Here is an 18,116-nt window from a genome sequence, read left to right as displayed (position 1 = left end):
TCTGGTCCTATATCTAGAAGAAAAATTTTTTGCATAACTCTTGTGGCCAAACTTTTAAAGTAGTATTTATCTGCACAGTCACAAGCTGTAATTACAAAGAGCCTGGCGTTATGTATGACAGTGAGCTTGTAAGCAATGGCAACACGTATCATCTATCTTTCTACACCTTGAAAGCTGTATTTGTAAGGACAGGAATATTCTTTATCCTTTAGAATGATGCTCCTTGCTTTATGATTGATGCTCAAGTATCTTTTAACTTTTAGATAACAAAAACTTTAGAGATTAATGGAGAGGTTTTGGATTTGCTTGTTTCTTTTTTCCTGCATAGTAGCAATGTTATCTGCAGCAGAATGCTAACATTCACCAAATGTCTTGGTAACTGGTTTGAGACTGTTCTGTGGTGAGATTGACGAAGAAATAGAGCCTGGGCTTTGAAATGGCTTCAAGAATTGGTTAGTTGCCTCAGTAATGTGTTCAGAAAAGGAAGGAAAGAGGTGATTTTTTTTTCTGTACTTGTGGTTTTATAATCACAAATTTCTGTCCACTTGCAGCAGCATCACATATTTATTCCTCTGAAATTGCTCTAGCAGGAGTTGCTTCCTTTTCCAGTTTGTTTGTTTTATGCGTTTTATGCTTTAATTTCTTATAAGAATGATTCAGGAAGCATAAATTTGAGCCCAAAGCTAATACGCTTTCTCTAAAAGTATCAGACTATTAACTTCTGTTTATTTTCTAAAGAAAGAAGTACTGTATCGTTACCATGTCTCTCTTTTGTCAGCGTCACGGGCCTGCACTCGGCGTAACGCCACAGTCAGCTTGCTTCCATCTTCTTTTCCCTGCCTGTTCCAAATACTTATTCCTCTAAATTAAATTTTATTCTTCTCTAATTAAATTACGTTCCTCATTTTTTTTACTCTCACTTGAGCCTAATAATAGCCTATCAAAAGAACTCCTTTTGACTTGTCCTTAGCATACTGCAAAGCAAAAAATTTACCCCTGCAGTCCAGATAGTTATTGAAACTGTCTCCACCACAGCTGATGTTATGATTTTATGCCTTTAAGCTTCTGATGCATATTCAAGCTTTTAAAAGGTAATTTAATATGTTTAGAAGAAGCACAATGCACCGCTCTCAGCAGTAGGTCATGTCTAGTACTTTATCATCTATGAGTTTCTTTAATAAGGAGAGTCCAAAACTCAATTATAAATCCATTGATACTTGTGTTTAATGTAATATTTTCCAAACAATTATTTGATGCCAACCCCTTGATGTATGGCTCAAGTAGGTCATTTCAATATAGTCATACAATTAAAAATGCCTTAAGAATGCAACTTCAAAAGAAACACCTGCAGAATTTTACACTGCGGAAGGAATTATGAGGAAGTGATACATAGTACAGGCCCCAAATTACTTCTCATTTCACAAAGCCGAATGTACACATACAGTCAATAATTATGATGCTTTCGCTGAATAATTTAGGAAGTGTGTGTTGGGGGGGGTGCAGTGCAGGCCTCCCGAGCATTGCTCTTTACTTGCTTTCTGTTTATAGATCCTTCCCTTTACTGAATGATTCACACGCGGGAACCGGCATCTCCCAGCAAAACTCTAGAAACCTTTATAGGTCAGGGTGTGGACATTGTGAAATGTTTTACTGGCTCTTCCACCTATTCTCTGTTTTGATAATAGCATGCAAACTGTGTTTTTGACAGTGTTGTAAATGCTAGTTTTTTTCTTCTGTTACTGAAATGACTTGATTAACTTTTGCTGCCATCCATATTAACAAGGCAAAAATTTTGCATTCTAGAGAAATATCTTGTTCATAAATAAGAAATAAACATGCCGATGTGTGGCTACATCACCAGAAAAAATATATGATTAATAACACAAACCATTACTGCATTACCTCATTGCAAACTTCTTCCAAAGGATCAGCAATTCACTTACCAAAGCTGCTTGTTGTAATATACCTTAATAACTTTTAACATTTCTACAAGTGAAATGAGCCATGACTCATACACATTCTGGAGTGCATTCAAGTCTGTTATAAATCAGGCTGGAGGATTTAGTGCAGGACTTCCTTAAATGGCAGGTGAAACTACAAGAAATGATTTGTGAACACTGATGGTTTCAGCCTCCTTTTATAGACTCCTTAAGTTCATATGTCTTTTTAGTTTGCAAAAGTATTGTTGCATCATTTACTAAGACTTAGAAATTACATTATCTCCTACTGACATTTTCCTACTATCCTGCACCATTTGCCATTATTTCTATATCCCATTCCTGCTTATATGGGAAATAGAAAATGTTCATTTTGAGTGTATTATTTCTTATGATACTTCAAACTTTAAAATTGCAGTTTTCTTTGGGCCTGGATCAGTCACTTCCTTGATGCTGAAACAGCACTTCTGCGTATATTTAGTATCAATGTAGAATAAACTCCAGCTAACAGACTGTTCAAATAGTTTTAAAGCAATAAAATAATAAATATAATAATAATTTTGAAAGCAATACAGTTCTCACACCCCTGAAGATTTCCTTGATCTAAAGATGCTAGAAAGGATGCTATAGGATACATTGGTTTAAAGGTTGCTGTAGTATTTCACAGTGATAAACTGAGCCTTTAGTTAAAGAGGCATTCAGGACACTGAACCGAGACTAAGAGAAAGAAATGCATACATCATCTCTTCTTCAGAGTTTCTCAAATACTACAAAATCAGCAAGGGTATACAAGCGTGGTGTTTTGTACAGGACTAATTTTTTTAGTGCTGTTGACACCTGTAAATTTAAGAACATGATCAAATTATGTGCAGGATCTTGACCAGCAGTACACACTTGAAATGAATCAATTAAACTATCTCCTAAGTGCAATCAGATACAGAAGGGATTGCTGTAACCGTAGAATGGCTCTTCACGGAAGTTGTATTATCTAAGAGCTGAGGTAAGTAGAAGCTGTGAAGTGATGAATTCTAATTCAGTCTCTATCAGTGACTTTCTCTGCAGCCTTGAGGAAGTTGTGTCATCTCTCTTTTCGATTTCTCAAGCCGTAAAATGGAAATGATAATACAATCCACACTCATTATCTTCCTAACTTCATCTCTCAGCGTGTTGTGAGAATTTAATGTTAACAGTGCATTAAAGTGCTAGATCATTAGTATCATTATTTATGATTTAGGGTGCAGAGCTAAACTGGTACATCTGTGCATGCATGACCTAGTTATTAGGACACAAATTCTGAAATAATGAATAATGGCTAAATTTAGTACATTTATTGGGCAACATGTGGCCAGTGATACAATATCATTAGCTATTTAACAAGAAAGAAATCAGCAATTGCATGTAGTATTTTAAAGCCATTGAAAATTCTCCAGGAATAAGAAATAAGCAAACAGAATGTGGTGTGGGTCTTACTTGTGTGGTTAGGGACTAATTGGCTGATTTCCCGTGTTAGAAGACAGCCACTGAATCGTGCTGCTAGAGCCATGCCTGAACGGTGATGTTAGAGCGGACTAGGAGATCAGTGTTGTGAGCTACACTGGTCTGGCCATTACAAATGCAATGACATAGGGGTAAGAGAAGGTTAAAATCTTCAGAGCAATGGAGTGGAATGGGAATTCTGCCCAAGTACATCTTGACTGCTATCATTTGGATAACAGCAGAGTATAACTCAGGAATGCAGAGAGTGCACGTCACTTCTGCGCAAGAGGATGTTGGGACAAAACAAAGCCAATGAATTGTTCAAGAATGTGAAATAAGTATAAGCTTGCTCTATCAAATACTGCTAATTTTTCAGTTTTCTTTCTTCTTTCCTTGTTTAGTACTATGAAAACCTAATGCAAAACGTAAATCCTTTCCTTTGATTTAGAAATAAGGAGCTACTTAGAAGTTTTTATAATGATTCATGTTACAGCAATGCTGGTACGCTCTGTAAAACTGATAAACAAATATAGCTTCAAATGACACAGAAAACTACTCAAGATCACCTAGACACCTTCTGTCCAGGTGCCATAAACACCAGGTCTGGCTTGTTGGATCTGGTAAGCTATAAGGAAGGACACTGTTAATTAGCCAAGAGTTACTAATCCTGTATTACAAGTTTTACCCAATTTGAAGAAACCATTAGGTAATCCATTCACTGCTTTTGGGATCTCTTTGTGCAACAAGGGTGGAGAGTGGGGGGAGGAAAGGGGGATCACGAACTGGTCCTAACATGCCAGTAAGAAAACATTATATCACAGAGATAGACTTTATTTTTTAAATCTGCATTTTCTTTGAAATGTTCACTCTTTTGTGAGCCTTGTTTCAAAGCAAAGCAGGTAACGAGAATCCCTTATGAAAATCCCTTATGAGGACATATGAAAGAGTACAATGACAATTTTGCTCATTAATGTGAGACTGCCCAGAACGTATTGTTCTGTATGCAGACATTAACTTTGGAACGCAGATCTGCACAGGCACTCGTTATGCTCCGTTTTGGCTCTTTTCCTTCATTCTGCTTTCCAGTCTTCCTTGTATAAGAACTCCTAATGATAGTTCTATTTCTCTTACTCAGGTTTTATCATTGCATATCACTGGAAATTTTCTCTTGGGGTCTCCTTTTGAGTTGGTGAATGGGCTGATGTGAGAAAGGGGAAGAAGCTTTGGGCCTCATTTTTAAATGCTGAAGTCCAAAATTCCTAAACTTCAGAAACAGGTTAAAAAAATTTGGTAGTCTTTCTCCACACTATTAGGCCTTGCTGGCAAAAGACATGCTTGCAATATTTTTGATGATAAAACATTATGAAAATAGTGTATTTTCTTAGAAAAATGAAACCCTTGGTACTGAAAATATTTCTGTTTTGGATTTGGAGCTCTTCTCTCCCTTCTTTCTCCTCCCTCCCAAGTCATTTTTATTTGAAACCGTGTTATGAGGGAAGGATTCATGAAAAACGATTGAAAAAGAATTTGTAGTTTGTGAACTGTCTCCTCTTCCTACACTGACACCTTAGTATGTGTTGCATGTATCAGTTTATCCTGACTATAGAACCTGTCAGCTAAAACAGTGAACGTTAATATGAAGGCAAATAGGTGAAATGGTGTTTTGAATGAAATAGGTCACTGAGAAAATATGAGAGTGTCTGCAAAAGTACTTATAACCTTTAAAGAAAAAAAAGTAAAGATACTTAAAGAAAATTTCTCTAAAGCTGTAAAAGAAATAAACGTTTCTAGTGTGCATATTTTAATAAAGTGTACTTTATAACAATACTACTAATAATGCTGTTTTAAATCATGACATTTAAAAGTTGTACATAGGAAAGCCTAACAGTCTTGCTCGTATAAATGCCAGGTATAGTAGTGTACCACTTTGTGTCACCTCTTTTGTTCTTATTTATGTCCTTCCAGTTTCATGTGTGCTAAAACAATAAGGCTTTTGTAGTCTCTTGGATTCAATAACACTGACTATGGGCTGGCACGTACTTCATAAAAAGCAAAAACAGAAATTCCAAGCAGCAGTACAAGTAATGGAGAAGAATTTATTGGCTGCAGTGAGGTGTATGATAAGAGACCTAAGACCACGAGAAAAGTAGAGAGATTATTCATTTTAAATTATAGTTAATTTGGAGAGTAATAAATGAATCACAGGTGGAGGTTCATGCCGTGGTGAGGTGTACATAATACATGTATTACCAGCTCAGCCAGTCATTTTCATTGAAAAGTTTGTCTTCAGTGTTTTGGTGACTAAAAACTCTTCAAACTAACAATATCAGCTATGTATGGCACTTTTCATTATTGGACTGCAAATCATTTTACGAAAGAGTTCATTATCCGTATCCCCGTTTTACACACAGGGAGACACTCGGAGGGATTGTCGCAGGCTGCGCATCAGGCTGTTAGGAAAGCCAGTTAGCAGAACGTTTAACTCATGCTTGCTGGTGGATCTCGTTGATGGTGGAGGATACCACCTGCCCATTCACGCTGTCATGTACGATGGCTTTGATCTTCTGATTGGTCAGCCCCGCATGTTCTGCAAGAAAATGAAGGATTAATCATGCCAGAAGCAATGCTGAGAAGAGATGGTGCAGAGAAAGCTTCATTTACACAATTTACCAGCTACCTCCTCAACTGATTTGTCTTTCTGTGTTTCCCTTTAAGTCAATACTTATTACTGCTCTTTGCAAAGTGTACTGCCAGAAAGTTACCCTGGCCTCGTCCAGGTCAGGGCAAATGAATAATACCAGGGCAAATGAATAATACAGCTACATTCCAGCCAGTGCAGTCTAATTTCAGAGCAGATTAACCTGCCTGATTAAATGTCTGTAGGTCATACTCACTCCAGAGTATGAATTTCCAGACATGCAGATTTTCTTGTTGCCCTCAAGCCCTGACACCGCAGGATGACTTCCATGTGTACAAAGCCAGCTTTCTGTGGCTTAGTAGAAGCTGTTTTAGTCACCAAATGGAGTCACTGTGCCTCCTCGTGCAGCATGACAGCTTTAGGCTCACTCTGAGTTTTGGACAATGTATTTCATTGGCAGGAGCCAGTCTGTAGAGCAGGCCAGAAGCCGACGGCCCCCGCCAAATGTGCTCTCTGAAATGCTGTCCTTCACTAGAACCGCGAATCACTTACATTATTCTGAAATGCAGCCTACCTGGGAATTAACTGTTACATAAACCTTTCATAGTTCCTTTGTGCAAAGTTAAATTCATTCTGAGTTAAATTTGATTAGAAATGACAAAACAATTAAAAGATTCACTATAGAGAACCAAATAAGGGACTTTTACCTTTAGCGTTTGATTCAGATTTTCTTGTTGTCCTGTAAAGATAATGAAATGGAGGCAAAATAATGAGTATACTCATCTGAAGTAGTTATTCATCCCCTTCATCTTAGTGATATTCTAAGGAGACCTTATACCAATATGAAAACAAATAAAAACAAACAAAAAAACAATGACCTTTTTGTACCATGAGAACTTTTCTTCTTCAGTAGTCTCGGATACAGATACCCTCGCCTGAAACCCTTCCCTTATGCTTTGATTATTGCTTCTATTGTGGAAAGTTGCATTGTTCCTCATATGTTGTGAACTTCTCAGGTTGGTCCCATTTTGTCTTCTGAGAAATAGCCCGATACTTTGTGCCACGATGTCCTGCCTCCCTGAGACTTTTAGTTATAAATGCTGTTAATCTTCCTTTTCCTGATTTTGTATAAATAAGACATGCTCTGTATGTAAGATGAGAGAATAAAGAATTGAGAGGCCTGGAGATTTCTGAATGCAGAGATTCAGACAAGACAGAATGGGAAACCGAAAAACCCATCAGCAGAGGGGCGTACGATAGATTGTGTGTGCTGATATTTGTAACTGCAGATGGCTGACCAAAGATGATCTAAACTTGTCTCCAAGTTTCTTTTTGATCTAGAACTCATTTTGAAAATATAAAATGACTATGAATCTTACTGAAATTGGCAGTTTTTCCTGAGCTGAGTTAGGCATGATGTGGAATGTAGGAATTCTTATTTTTTAAGTTGTTAAGTCAATTTAGGTAATCAAAATTACATTCCCTGTGTACTAAGCAGCTAAGGCTTTTTATCATGATCCATCGCATTAAAATACCAACCCTTCATATAATGCTGTGGAACTCACAAGCTTTGATTAAATGTAAACAAACAAACAAACAAAGAACCTGAATATGAGAAGTCTCTTCTCATCTATACCAGTCAGGGCAGATTTGCCTTACCCGTCAACATTCCCCTCCAGCAGCAGGCGATAAGTGGAAATTTCCTTCTCCAGACGAGTTTTGATCCCCAGAAGAACCTTACATTGGTTATTTTGATGCTTGATGTCTCGGCGAACCTGGCTTAGCTCTTCCTCACATTTGGAGATGATCTGTTGCATGTTTTGAAGTGCAAGAGCATAGTAATTCCGGGTGTCAGCCAAGGTGTCTTCCAGCATGTGTTTCTGACAGAGCAGATAATACCAATTCTATGATTATTATTTATGTGATAGGTATAGTGCAGAAATGCCAGCAAATTTGATCTCTAGCTAGAAGATTACAAAATTAAGGCTGTGGTCATTTAAACACTAACCACTTGCATGACTATTCATGTAAAGACAGCAAAATCATGAAGCTGTGTTGTATGCCCCTAATTATATGCAAAATTTGATTAATTTATCTCTTCCATATTCTTTATGTTCAAAAACAGTGCTCCTGTAACTCAGTGTGTCTTTAAGGAAGTTTTTGAATTGATTTTTGCTCCCATCTGGCATAAGCTCTGATAGTGGTAATCAATGTTACACACAGTCTTCACAAAAACATACAAAAATAAATGACAGCAGTAATATGATACCACTTACATGTCTATTAGGCTTTTCTCAGTCAGTAAATATTATCATCAGTTTGAAAGTTGTCCCTAAAGGACAATACAGAAATAAATCTTGAGTAAAATCCTGAAATGCTAATCCTCTTTGTAGGTATAATAGTGCATTTGATCGTCAAAAGTCATATTTGTTTCAGAAAGGTGAAATATTTGCAGTTTGGTTCTGAGAATTTCGTGGTGAATACTTGAGGGACAATTTGGCAAGATGGAAGACGATAGTCTTCCAGTAGCTTATGAAGGGGCAAATGTATGCTTGATGAAATGGTTTATCAAAAATATTCCTGACCTTTGATTATTTTTTAAATCATGACTATCTCTCTTAGTGCTTTTTAAATGACGCTATTGTATTTTGTAAATAACTCATTTTCAACTCTTTTGTCAGTTTCTGCTTTTATTGTACAGAATTGTTCCAAACTCTCCAAGTTATGGATGTGTGAGCTTTCACCTGTAGGAGAGCTGAGAATATTTTTTAAGATTCCTCATTAACATTCTTCACGGCTCATATATTTCCTGCATATAATAGGGGTTATTAATATGAAATTTGTATAACTATCTGTCTTCTTGGACATTCTTTCCTTCTAGATCGTCTAGTCAGCTGTCCTGTCTCTTCTTTATCTTCTCCCCCTATGCTGGTGTAAAGGGAGACATACCTTTTTTACATCTTGGTGATAGTTGCTCAATCTATTTTGCAGATTCTGGCAAAGTCAAGTACAGACCAAATTCCAGCTTCACTTACACTTTGATAACTACAATAAAATTATGCTAGGTGATATGCTGTGGATATAAATAAAGAGTTGGTCCAAGGCAGTTTTGGAGAATGTATGAAATAACAATGACCAGCCAGAGATGTCTGCAGCAGATACCTTACTCATCTGTGCCTGCAGCTCGATCTCCAGGGATTGTAAAGTGCGTGTTAGATCCTTGATCTCGTTCTCACTGCTCTGTAGCTGTTCTGGATTAGGAATTGCTGCCAGAGACATAGCTGCACTCTGTGGAGCGAAAGCAAGGGGAAAGCTTACTGATGCTGCTCAGTCGCATACAGCAACAGGGATCTTCAAAATGATCAGAAAATAGCTGTTACCTGTTCTTTGTACCAACTGTCAAGGCTTTTACGGTTCTTTTCAATTATAGCTTCATAATCTTCTCTTATTTCTGCTAGAATCTTGGCTAAATCTTCTGGTGGTGCTGCATTTACTTTTACATTGACTTTGAAGTCCTTTGATGAGCAATGTGCATCCATATCCTACCCAGAGGAGACAAGCAAGGTTATTTATGAGAATGGAAACAGAGTTTTCATTCCTGTCTTGTCTTCTTCACTTCCATCCTCTCAAAATGCCCAACATATTTTTTTTCTTTATGGTAGGATGATTGTTATATATATTCAGTTGACACAATTTGGAAATTTTATATGTGGATAATACTGTGACATGAGTTAAACCGGTAACCTACAGCTGTTTCCATGGCAGAAGTGTGCTAGAGAACTCAATAAAAAACATGTGAGAAGATGTTTCTTAACTTCTGTTACAAAATTTCTGGAAGATATATATGTAAAGAAGAAGCACTGACATTTTAAAATTATTTATCTGCTAGGAACCTAAAACCTTTCCTGCAAGCCTAACAGTAATTTTGTCTTACCCTCTATGTTAATATTTATGGAACCATAACTAAGTTTACAGGAGAGTCAGTTCTGTGTAATTGTTAAAGGAATAATTGGATTAAAACATATAATTACTGTGTAAACAACATAATTACAGAACAAGTCAAACAGGTGTGGTAACATTCCTTTCGGTGTAGCATAATCTTATGTGCTAGGTACCATTTTCAAGAGCACCCAGGCAAAGTATCATTTCGGGGTATGACATCACGGCCTCTGAAATGCAGATCAACTGGACATACTGATGTTTCTGTTGGTTGTCCTGCTTCCAAGAGCTGTTTTATTATAGCTATTCAGTAGTCTACAGAGTGATCAGCCAAAGAAAGTCTCATCTACTGCTAGGTAACCCTTGGATTTCTGTTCTCCTTTTTAATAATCCGCAAATACGAATAGGATGTTTGGTTCTGCATTAGGTAATAACTGAAAACAACATCAGGTCAAGCAAAATGAAAACAGCACGTTGTCAAGCGGTGGTAAAATATGTGTGGGAATAGCAGAGACCACTGTGCTATAGCTTTGTAAGAATCCGGAGCAGAAAGGTTTTTTGACAAGGATTAAATACTGTCTAATTAATTGTGCTTAGATTTTTGCAAGAATAGGTAGTTTTACTTGACTTCACCAACCTTTTTTTTTTTTTTGATCCTTTGAGAATTCAAGAGCTGTGTTGTTCCCTCTAGCAACAAGTTTTAAAATTATATAATGTGTCTTAATATCCAGATGGATATACTCAGTCAAAACTCTACCTAGCCCTGCATCTTATTTCTGGCAATGGCCAGGAACAGACACTTACGGGAAGTGTTTAAGAGAAGGCACATTTAGTCTGGTCCACCTGAACTTCCAGCTTTTTAAGAAAATCTTTCGAATTTGGAATTTAGGGATTTTCCCAAGACCTGTCCACAGAAATGATATATCCAGGGTCAAGGGGAAAGTGTGCATTTAAACCTGTCAGTGAAACTCTAGAGCACCAAGTAACATTTCCTGTTTATCTGAAATTTCTGTGTATGTATATTTAGGTATTTCTGAGAACATTTCTGTTAGATGTGAAACTTATTATTAGCTATGTATGATAAATGGGTGGTTGACTAGAAGAGAGTTTGTTCTGGGAGAAAATACAGTAATTTATTCTCCTTTCTGAAATCCCAGTTTAACTGTTGAAATAGAACACAAACTTCATGTCTGATCTGATTCTCATTGGTTTCTTTTGAAACATGATTGGGTTCTGAATCATCTATCCCATTTAAAGACCGTGGATCTTACTCAAAGTTAATTACACGGTAGCAAAGATTTGTATGATATGATTTTAGCAAGTGGAACTTTTTTTACCTCCTCATGGTCTTTCCTCCTGAGGATGTGCTCTTCTCTCAAGCCTTCAATTTCCATTTCCAGATCTGTTGTAACGATGGTGAGGTTGTCAAGCTCCTTGCGCAAGTTCTCAACATCAAACTGCACTCCCTGCCTACGAGACTTCTCTGCTTCATACCTTTATCAGGAAAAAGCAGATAAAACATGCTTGTTGAAAACAGACCACTTCCAGCCTCCTGTATAAGTAACACCAAAGAGAAGTGGATATGCTTAAGTCCTCTTAGGAAGGAACTAAGGAGAGCAGAAAAGCAAGGAAACAAATTCTCCTTCTAAAATACATTCTTTGATAATTCTTGAATAATTTTAACAGTAAGATGCTTTTCTTTCTTCCTCACAACTACTCCTATATGATAAGGAAGAATGAACTTTTTCTTTTATTTTCTTGTTTGCATTTTAGCATTCGTCAGGTTGTGAAAGATCTGAGAATGGGATTCTCAAAAACTTGCTAATAAAGATGTCAAAACAGCATCCACAATCAATGTTTTCTGTATTTTCTTTTCCAGAATGATCACTTTTCAGTCCTACAGAAAGGAGGAAAAAGGTCACAAAAGTCAGTTATTAACAGATGTCTATGACCTCTTGCAGTTTGCCAAGGTGCGGCAGTCAGAAAAATACTGCCACATCTTCCCTTGGGCACAAGGAGCAATGTTTCTCTTCAAGCTCAAAATCTCTCCCTTTATTTCATTTTTTGTAGGCTCTATTGATGTCTCTACATTCATTCATTCAATCAGTCAGGCTCATTTCCAGAAGTGACAGTCATGTAGAAGGGCCCTTATTGATAACATTCCAGTCTGTTGCAGCAGATGCACAGTTTCCTTTTTATGACACTATGGAAAGACAGGCACGGCTAGGTAAGGCATACGGTGTTCAGAGTCTTTCAGTTTGTTACAGTATTACCAAAGGCTGAGAGGTGTTTTAATAGCTGATTGTCTGTTGAAAATAAGACAGCTGCTTGTGACTTCTAAGAAGTCTAACTTACAAAACTGTAAAATCCTTTCCCTTGCAAAGATTTGCCTGGAAGTTTACCATTAAAACGTTTTGGCTTCTTTGACAGTTTGAGGACTCTCAACAGTGTACTGAGCAATGAAACTGTGTACTGATAGCCAAGGAAGTACTGGCTCATTTACTGTGGCAAAACCTCCGAGAGTCCAAAACAGAAGATACTGAAGGATAGGGATTTCCTGTGGAGCGGGATGGAAGAGAGAACTGCAGGAAATAGGAAGATTTGGCTGGACTGGGGAAACGTATGGGGCAGAGACGGATTAATTTGTATTCCCAGTTGATAATCTTTAAATACCTTTTGTCACAAGTATTAAGTGTCTGCCCTAAAACCTGCTCTTCAGGACCTGAACTAAGTATCATAAACAGGGTGACTCAAGATTGTTCGGCAAACGTTTGTGTTTTTAACATCCTTCCTTATCTTTTTTTCCTTTGTATTTGTTCTGTATTCATTTTATTTATCCAATATCACCAAAAAAAATCAGAAAAATCAGTTTCTTACTGGATTGTCAAGAAAAAGAATTATTTTGCTTAGCCCTCTTTCAAACTTAATCAGGAAACCAAAGAACAGCTTACTTGAGCCTGAAGTCTTCAGATGCCATGTTAGCATTATCAATTTGTAAAAGGATACTGGCGTTGGTGATCTTGCGATCCTCAATCTGCAAAACACAGAATCCAGCAATAGACTCAGCGATGTGATAAAGTGACGGTGAATAACCTTTGCTGCTTGGGACTCCCTGCTGGTTGTATGAAAAGTTTAGAATAAGCTTTTCAAAGCATCTAAATGATAGCTGAAGTCTCATGTTAAGGAGAGTAGGTGAATAAAAGAAGCTTAGATTCATGATTCATTTAGATGCTTCCACAATTTTTGCCCATAATCTTACTTTTCTCTTTGTCTTACTTTTCTGGAAATGATGTAGGAGGAATCATCTTATTGCTAGCCAGGTAGAGAATATGAATAATGTTACACACGTTTTATTGTATATTGTAGAATAACAGTCACTCACTTTCTCCTTTTTTGTAAACTGATTTTGATTCTGTTTAGCATTGCTGGAAAAGCAGCCTTAGTCAACTTTAGGGCAGATTTCAGTAAGAAACATTAAGCTGTGTCTGAGTACCATTAAAATACTGGAATTAATCATGTGGTAAAAATGAAGCATGTGTATAAACACCTTGTTGAATCAGGGCTGTAATGCAAAGGGGTAACAGTGATGGCAGCAGCAAGTCATGAGCAGGACCCCTCGTGTCCACCACACGCTTCAGTATGTACTTGCATGGATTGTCATTTTGAGAATAACACTGGCATCTAGCTGTCATGATCCATTCAATTATTCACCTGTAACTGTACTGATACTTCCAGCAACTTGGAGCTAAGTATTCATAGTTCTGATGGTGCTTTGTGATGTTGAAACTTGCCCTAAAAAGGGCAGGAGAAAGTGCATCACATCTTTCATTCAGCGTACTCAGTGTGCACTGAAAAGATTTTAAGTCCTTGTCAACATGAAGTAGCTTTGATCCATAGATCTGAATACGAAAAGCTCAGTATTCCATTCGAAATCTTTGACAGTACTCTAAAGCCTTATTTGTAATTAGCAGGAACTAATAATTGTGGGATGTCATGTCTTTTTTTACTGAAGAGGAAAAGAAGCGTGGTTGCAGTTCTAACAGCTGCCTTCACTCAACGCTTACATAGCTTACAGAGCAGAACAAGGAGAGTTATGGCCACAGAGAAATCACTTGCCATTTAGAGAGCTCTCAGCACCCTTAAGTAAAACTTTCCGCACCTGAATGAATCACAGAGGAACCAGGAAATGACAGAATCGTCCCGAAGTGTCAAAAGTTGACCTCTCTTGGTAAAAAAAGTAGGTGTCTGTGGAATGTATTAACTAATCAGGAAGACAGAACAAACTGTTCATTCTTAAGCAATTACCATCACACCTTGGGTATTGCCTTGGGACAAGATCACGGCCAGCTGAAGAGGTGTGACAATACCCTAAGTGTATGGCTGCCTGGATTTGTTGTCAGAGAACCCATCTTCAGAGAATGCTAAATTTCACTCTGGAAGGTAGTAACTGAGAGGCAATGAGAAAGCACTATTTGTGTTCTTAATTTTGCACCATTTCATAATAGTACAACTGAGCAACACGCATATATATAAATGCTTCATGACTCTGTGGAGTCTGAAAGAATAAAGAATACAACAGAGCAGTTACAGTTGTCATTGTTTTGTCAACTGTTGCACAATTTTGATTGCTATGCCAGTTAACAGTGCTTTTGAAATGTGGATGTTTATTTGTTTAGAATTACACTGATTTTTTCAGTATGTCCATCACAAATATGGCCACGTCTCTAATGTCAAGTCTTAGGTAGAATCAGCAAAATGACAGATAACTCAATTAAGAACTCACACTAAATACTATACTAAATGCACTCAAATTACTCAAATTCCTTCTTGAAACACTTCTTTTTTTCAAAAAGGCTTCCTGCACTGACTTGTTCCTCATCGTATCTTGTGTCTTAGGGCGCAACTGCACGCATACTGTCTCCCTGAATGTTTTGTAAATTAGTTTGCATATTTATCAGTGCAAGATGTTTGAATATGACCAAATAATGTACTGGCATTTACAGGAAGACGGAGCCTAGAAACTGGGCTGGGAGTCTAAGGAACTGGTGCTGTTTTACTTCATACCTGGATTAGAAAGGAATTCGGGCCGGAGCCAGACAGCTTGCTGCACCGTCTGTCATGCTCATCCTAAATTCAGATGTCCAGGGAAAAGTGTCGTCCAAAATGTAGGTTCTGGATGAATTTATTTGGCTCTAAGTTTAGATAGCCTCTGCATCATGGGCTTTCTGGGTTATTGGCTATAGGATCCTAAATTCTGTCTAAAGCTCATTTTATGTACTAAATTAGTCTCCCTAGATCTCACGTTTTTAACTAGTGTGTTAATTTATTTAGGTTTAATAATTATATGTTATATTTTTGCTCATTTTACTGGCAGACATGGCACTAATTGTAGTAATTTATAGAGAAAGTTAAAAATTCTAGGTTAAACAACTGAATTGTACCCTGTAAATTATCCTTTAATAGCCCCTTCTTCCCCAGTGTGAACACCGCATTAAATACGTACTGGCGGGGAAGGCCATGGGTCTAACAGGTGCTCGTAATTGTTGGGCAGCTATTTAAGCGGTGAGTGTTAGAAATAAGTGTTTCAGGTACAGCCCATTCAAAAGTGAGGGCTTTACCCCAATCAGCATTAGGCTTCTAGTCTTCCTAAATCTTTCTGATTTATTAATTCCGGATGAATGTGAACACATTTATATTGTTGGAGAACAAATATTTATCCCTGGATCAGTTAAAAAAATAAGTGCTGAAGTGACAGGTCTGGAGATTGATGACCTTTCTTTATCCTTAAAACAGAAATAGGTGATGACAATTCTGGCTCTCCTTGCACATTGGCTGTGGTCAGAGTGCCTCATCTTCTGCCTGGAGGCAACACATTTAACAGTGAGGAGGGAGTCTGATTAAGTCCCTGACCTCAGTCAGCAAAGGTGCCAGATAATGCCATTTTCCAAGCCCTTTTGAAAAAAAAATTCTCAGGGTCTTGAGAATGCCAAGTAACCGTATTACAAAAAGGGGGGGAAGCTACAACATCACATTATGGAATAGCTTTGCTTTTTGCCTCATATGGCTATGTAAAGTTAATTGCTCTGATTAGTCACAGAGATGGTTACAGTGCTAAATATGTTCATTATGAATACAGATTAATATTATGCTTAAATTTGAAGATACGTGAGTTTGGAAGAATGAAAGAGTTACTGTTGAATGTTAATATTAACTACTGGCAAGAACCAGAAATTCTCCTTTTAATTATAGTGAAAACATCCATAAGGAATTTGTTGCTGCTGTTTTCTTAATTACAATGAAGTATTTTTCCATCTGGTTACATAAGCTCGTTGGACCTAGAACTCCTGTAGTTCCATTGTCTGCTGCCTCAGGAATCAAAGAAATGAAGCACAAGAGTACGTCTAAAGACAGCATGCATGAAAGAAGGCAGTCTCTTCATTTCGCCTGCTTTGTAATTTGCTGAATACATGTGCAGTCAAAAAGACCAAATTCTGCCAGACATAGTTGCTCAAACCACGGTTTCATGTACAGAAATGAACACTTGGCAGCATGTAAATCTCTTTATACTATCGGTCTTTGCAGAATCCCCTCTGTCTCCTTCCAGCCTTTCTTTCTTACCCCATTCTCCTCCTTGAGAACACAAAGGATGTTTATGCCCAGGTCCTGTAACAATTTTCATTAGTATTTCTAACATTTAAAAGTTTTTTTTTCATTTCCTTTAAAGACTAGCCATCAGCATAAATGAGTACCCAGCGTGTAGAATGACATAGACCCTTATAGCTCTGACTTACCTGTCTTTGCATGTCAGTGATGCTTTGCTCGTATTGGTTGAAGTCATGCCTCTTGCTGTGAGACTTTGTCTTGTGCCACTCTTGGATGCAGCTTTCAAGCTGAGCATTAGCTGCTTCTAAAGAGCGGACCTTGTCCAGATAGGCAGCCAAACGGTCATTCAAGTTTTGCATGGTCTGTTTCTCATTCCCACCCAGGAAGATGCTCTCCCCATGGTGCTCGCCGAAGCCTCCCCAAGATGCCCCTCCTCCAGTAGCCAGCCAGAGGGGTCTGGCAGAGGAAGAAGGGATATGTGTGCTGCTGGCACCACCATCTGCACTTGAAGGTCTGTAAGAGCTTCCTTGCTGGGCCAAACCACACCCTGAACTACCCCTGAGGGACCCAGAAAAAAACTGAAAAGGGCCTTGGCTGGTACTCATGTTTAGCTCAGTTATGGATCTAACCCAATGTTTCACTGACTAGCACTCACTGAGCAGCTTCTTAGCCTCCCCTGAGCAGCTTTATGCCTTTTCCTGTGGGAGTTCCCTTCGATGAATGACTACAGCAACAAGATTGTGTCATCGTGAAACGTGCTTCCTCTTGGTCAACTCTGAAGCGTTTATGAGCCTGCACACACTGTTGTTATTATTTGGAATCGCAGCCGCATACCAGATTGCTTTCCTTTTGGTTGGTTTTTTTTCTTCTTTTCATATTATAATAGTGAGGTGTGGCTAAAAGCAGTAGGTGTGGAACAGGATCAGCTCTGCCTCAGATTTTTTTCTAACCCTGTAGTAAATATATTGTATTTTCATGTTTATGAGGGGAAAAATACCTTCGACTGTAGAATATATGAAGAACTAGGGCAGGGACGGGTCTCCGAAGACACTTGTAATTATCTGCCTTTTTTGGTTCTGTAAATCTCAGGCTTTAGAATTATAGCAGTTTGTGAATCTTGAAACACAGCATTTCCTATCAAGCAGTCATTAACATACCTGACAGCTTTAACCTGTGTGAGACAGTGAGGCTTTAATGAAGTCATCCAAGCTCTATCTTTTAACTAAAACTCCAGCCCAAAGTGAGTAAGGCTTAGCTATTCCAAGGTTTCTTCTTCCCCTTTAGCTGCCTATTTCCCATTGAAGTATATGGGAATTAGATACCTAACGATCTTTTCTACTGATTTTTTTTGTGCTTCAAGGTGCAGGTCAATTTTCAATTTCAATAGTCATGTTGAAATAGGTAGTAATGCAGGAATTTACTGCTGTTATTAGTATTAATGCTATTAAAATATCTATGTGTTTAAGATGTAAAAAATATTTGGAATATGAGTTTGTAACAATACTCCAAAGATTCAAGTGATT

The 18,116-nt window shown here is 37.8% G+C and overlaps 1 protein-coding gene across 1 annotated transcript; it reads right to left on the bottom strand.

The window, feature by feature from the left end:
• Positions 1–5,896: 5,896 nt before the first annotated feature.
• Positions 5,897–17,340, bottom strand: LOC112961368 (keratin, type I cytoskeletal 23-like). The gene is given in 10 exon segments (XM_026056468.1): positions 5,897–6,000; positions 6,759–6,790; positions 7,711–7,931; positions 9,214–9,339; positions 9,432–9,593; positions 11,328–11,484; positions 12,942–13,024; positions 16,782–17,231; positions 17,234–17,307; positions 17,310–17,340. Coding segments are annotated over 10 exon segments (1,440 nt in total).
• Between the last annotated feature and the right edge of the window lie 776 nt (positions 17,341–18,116).

Source organism: Apteryx rowi, unplaced genomic scaffold, assembly GCF_003343035.1.
Source record: "Apteryx rowi isolate R43461 unplaced genomic scaffold, aptRow1 scaffold_1312, whole genome shotgun sequence".
Lineage (NCBI taxonomy): Eukaryota > Metazoa > Chordata > Aves > Apterygiformes > Apterygidae > Apteryx > Apteryx rowi.
The sequence above is the reverse complement of the archived record's forward strand: the minus strand, read 5'-3'. Positions and strand labels throughout refer to the sequence as shown.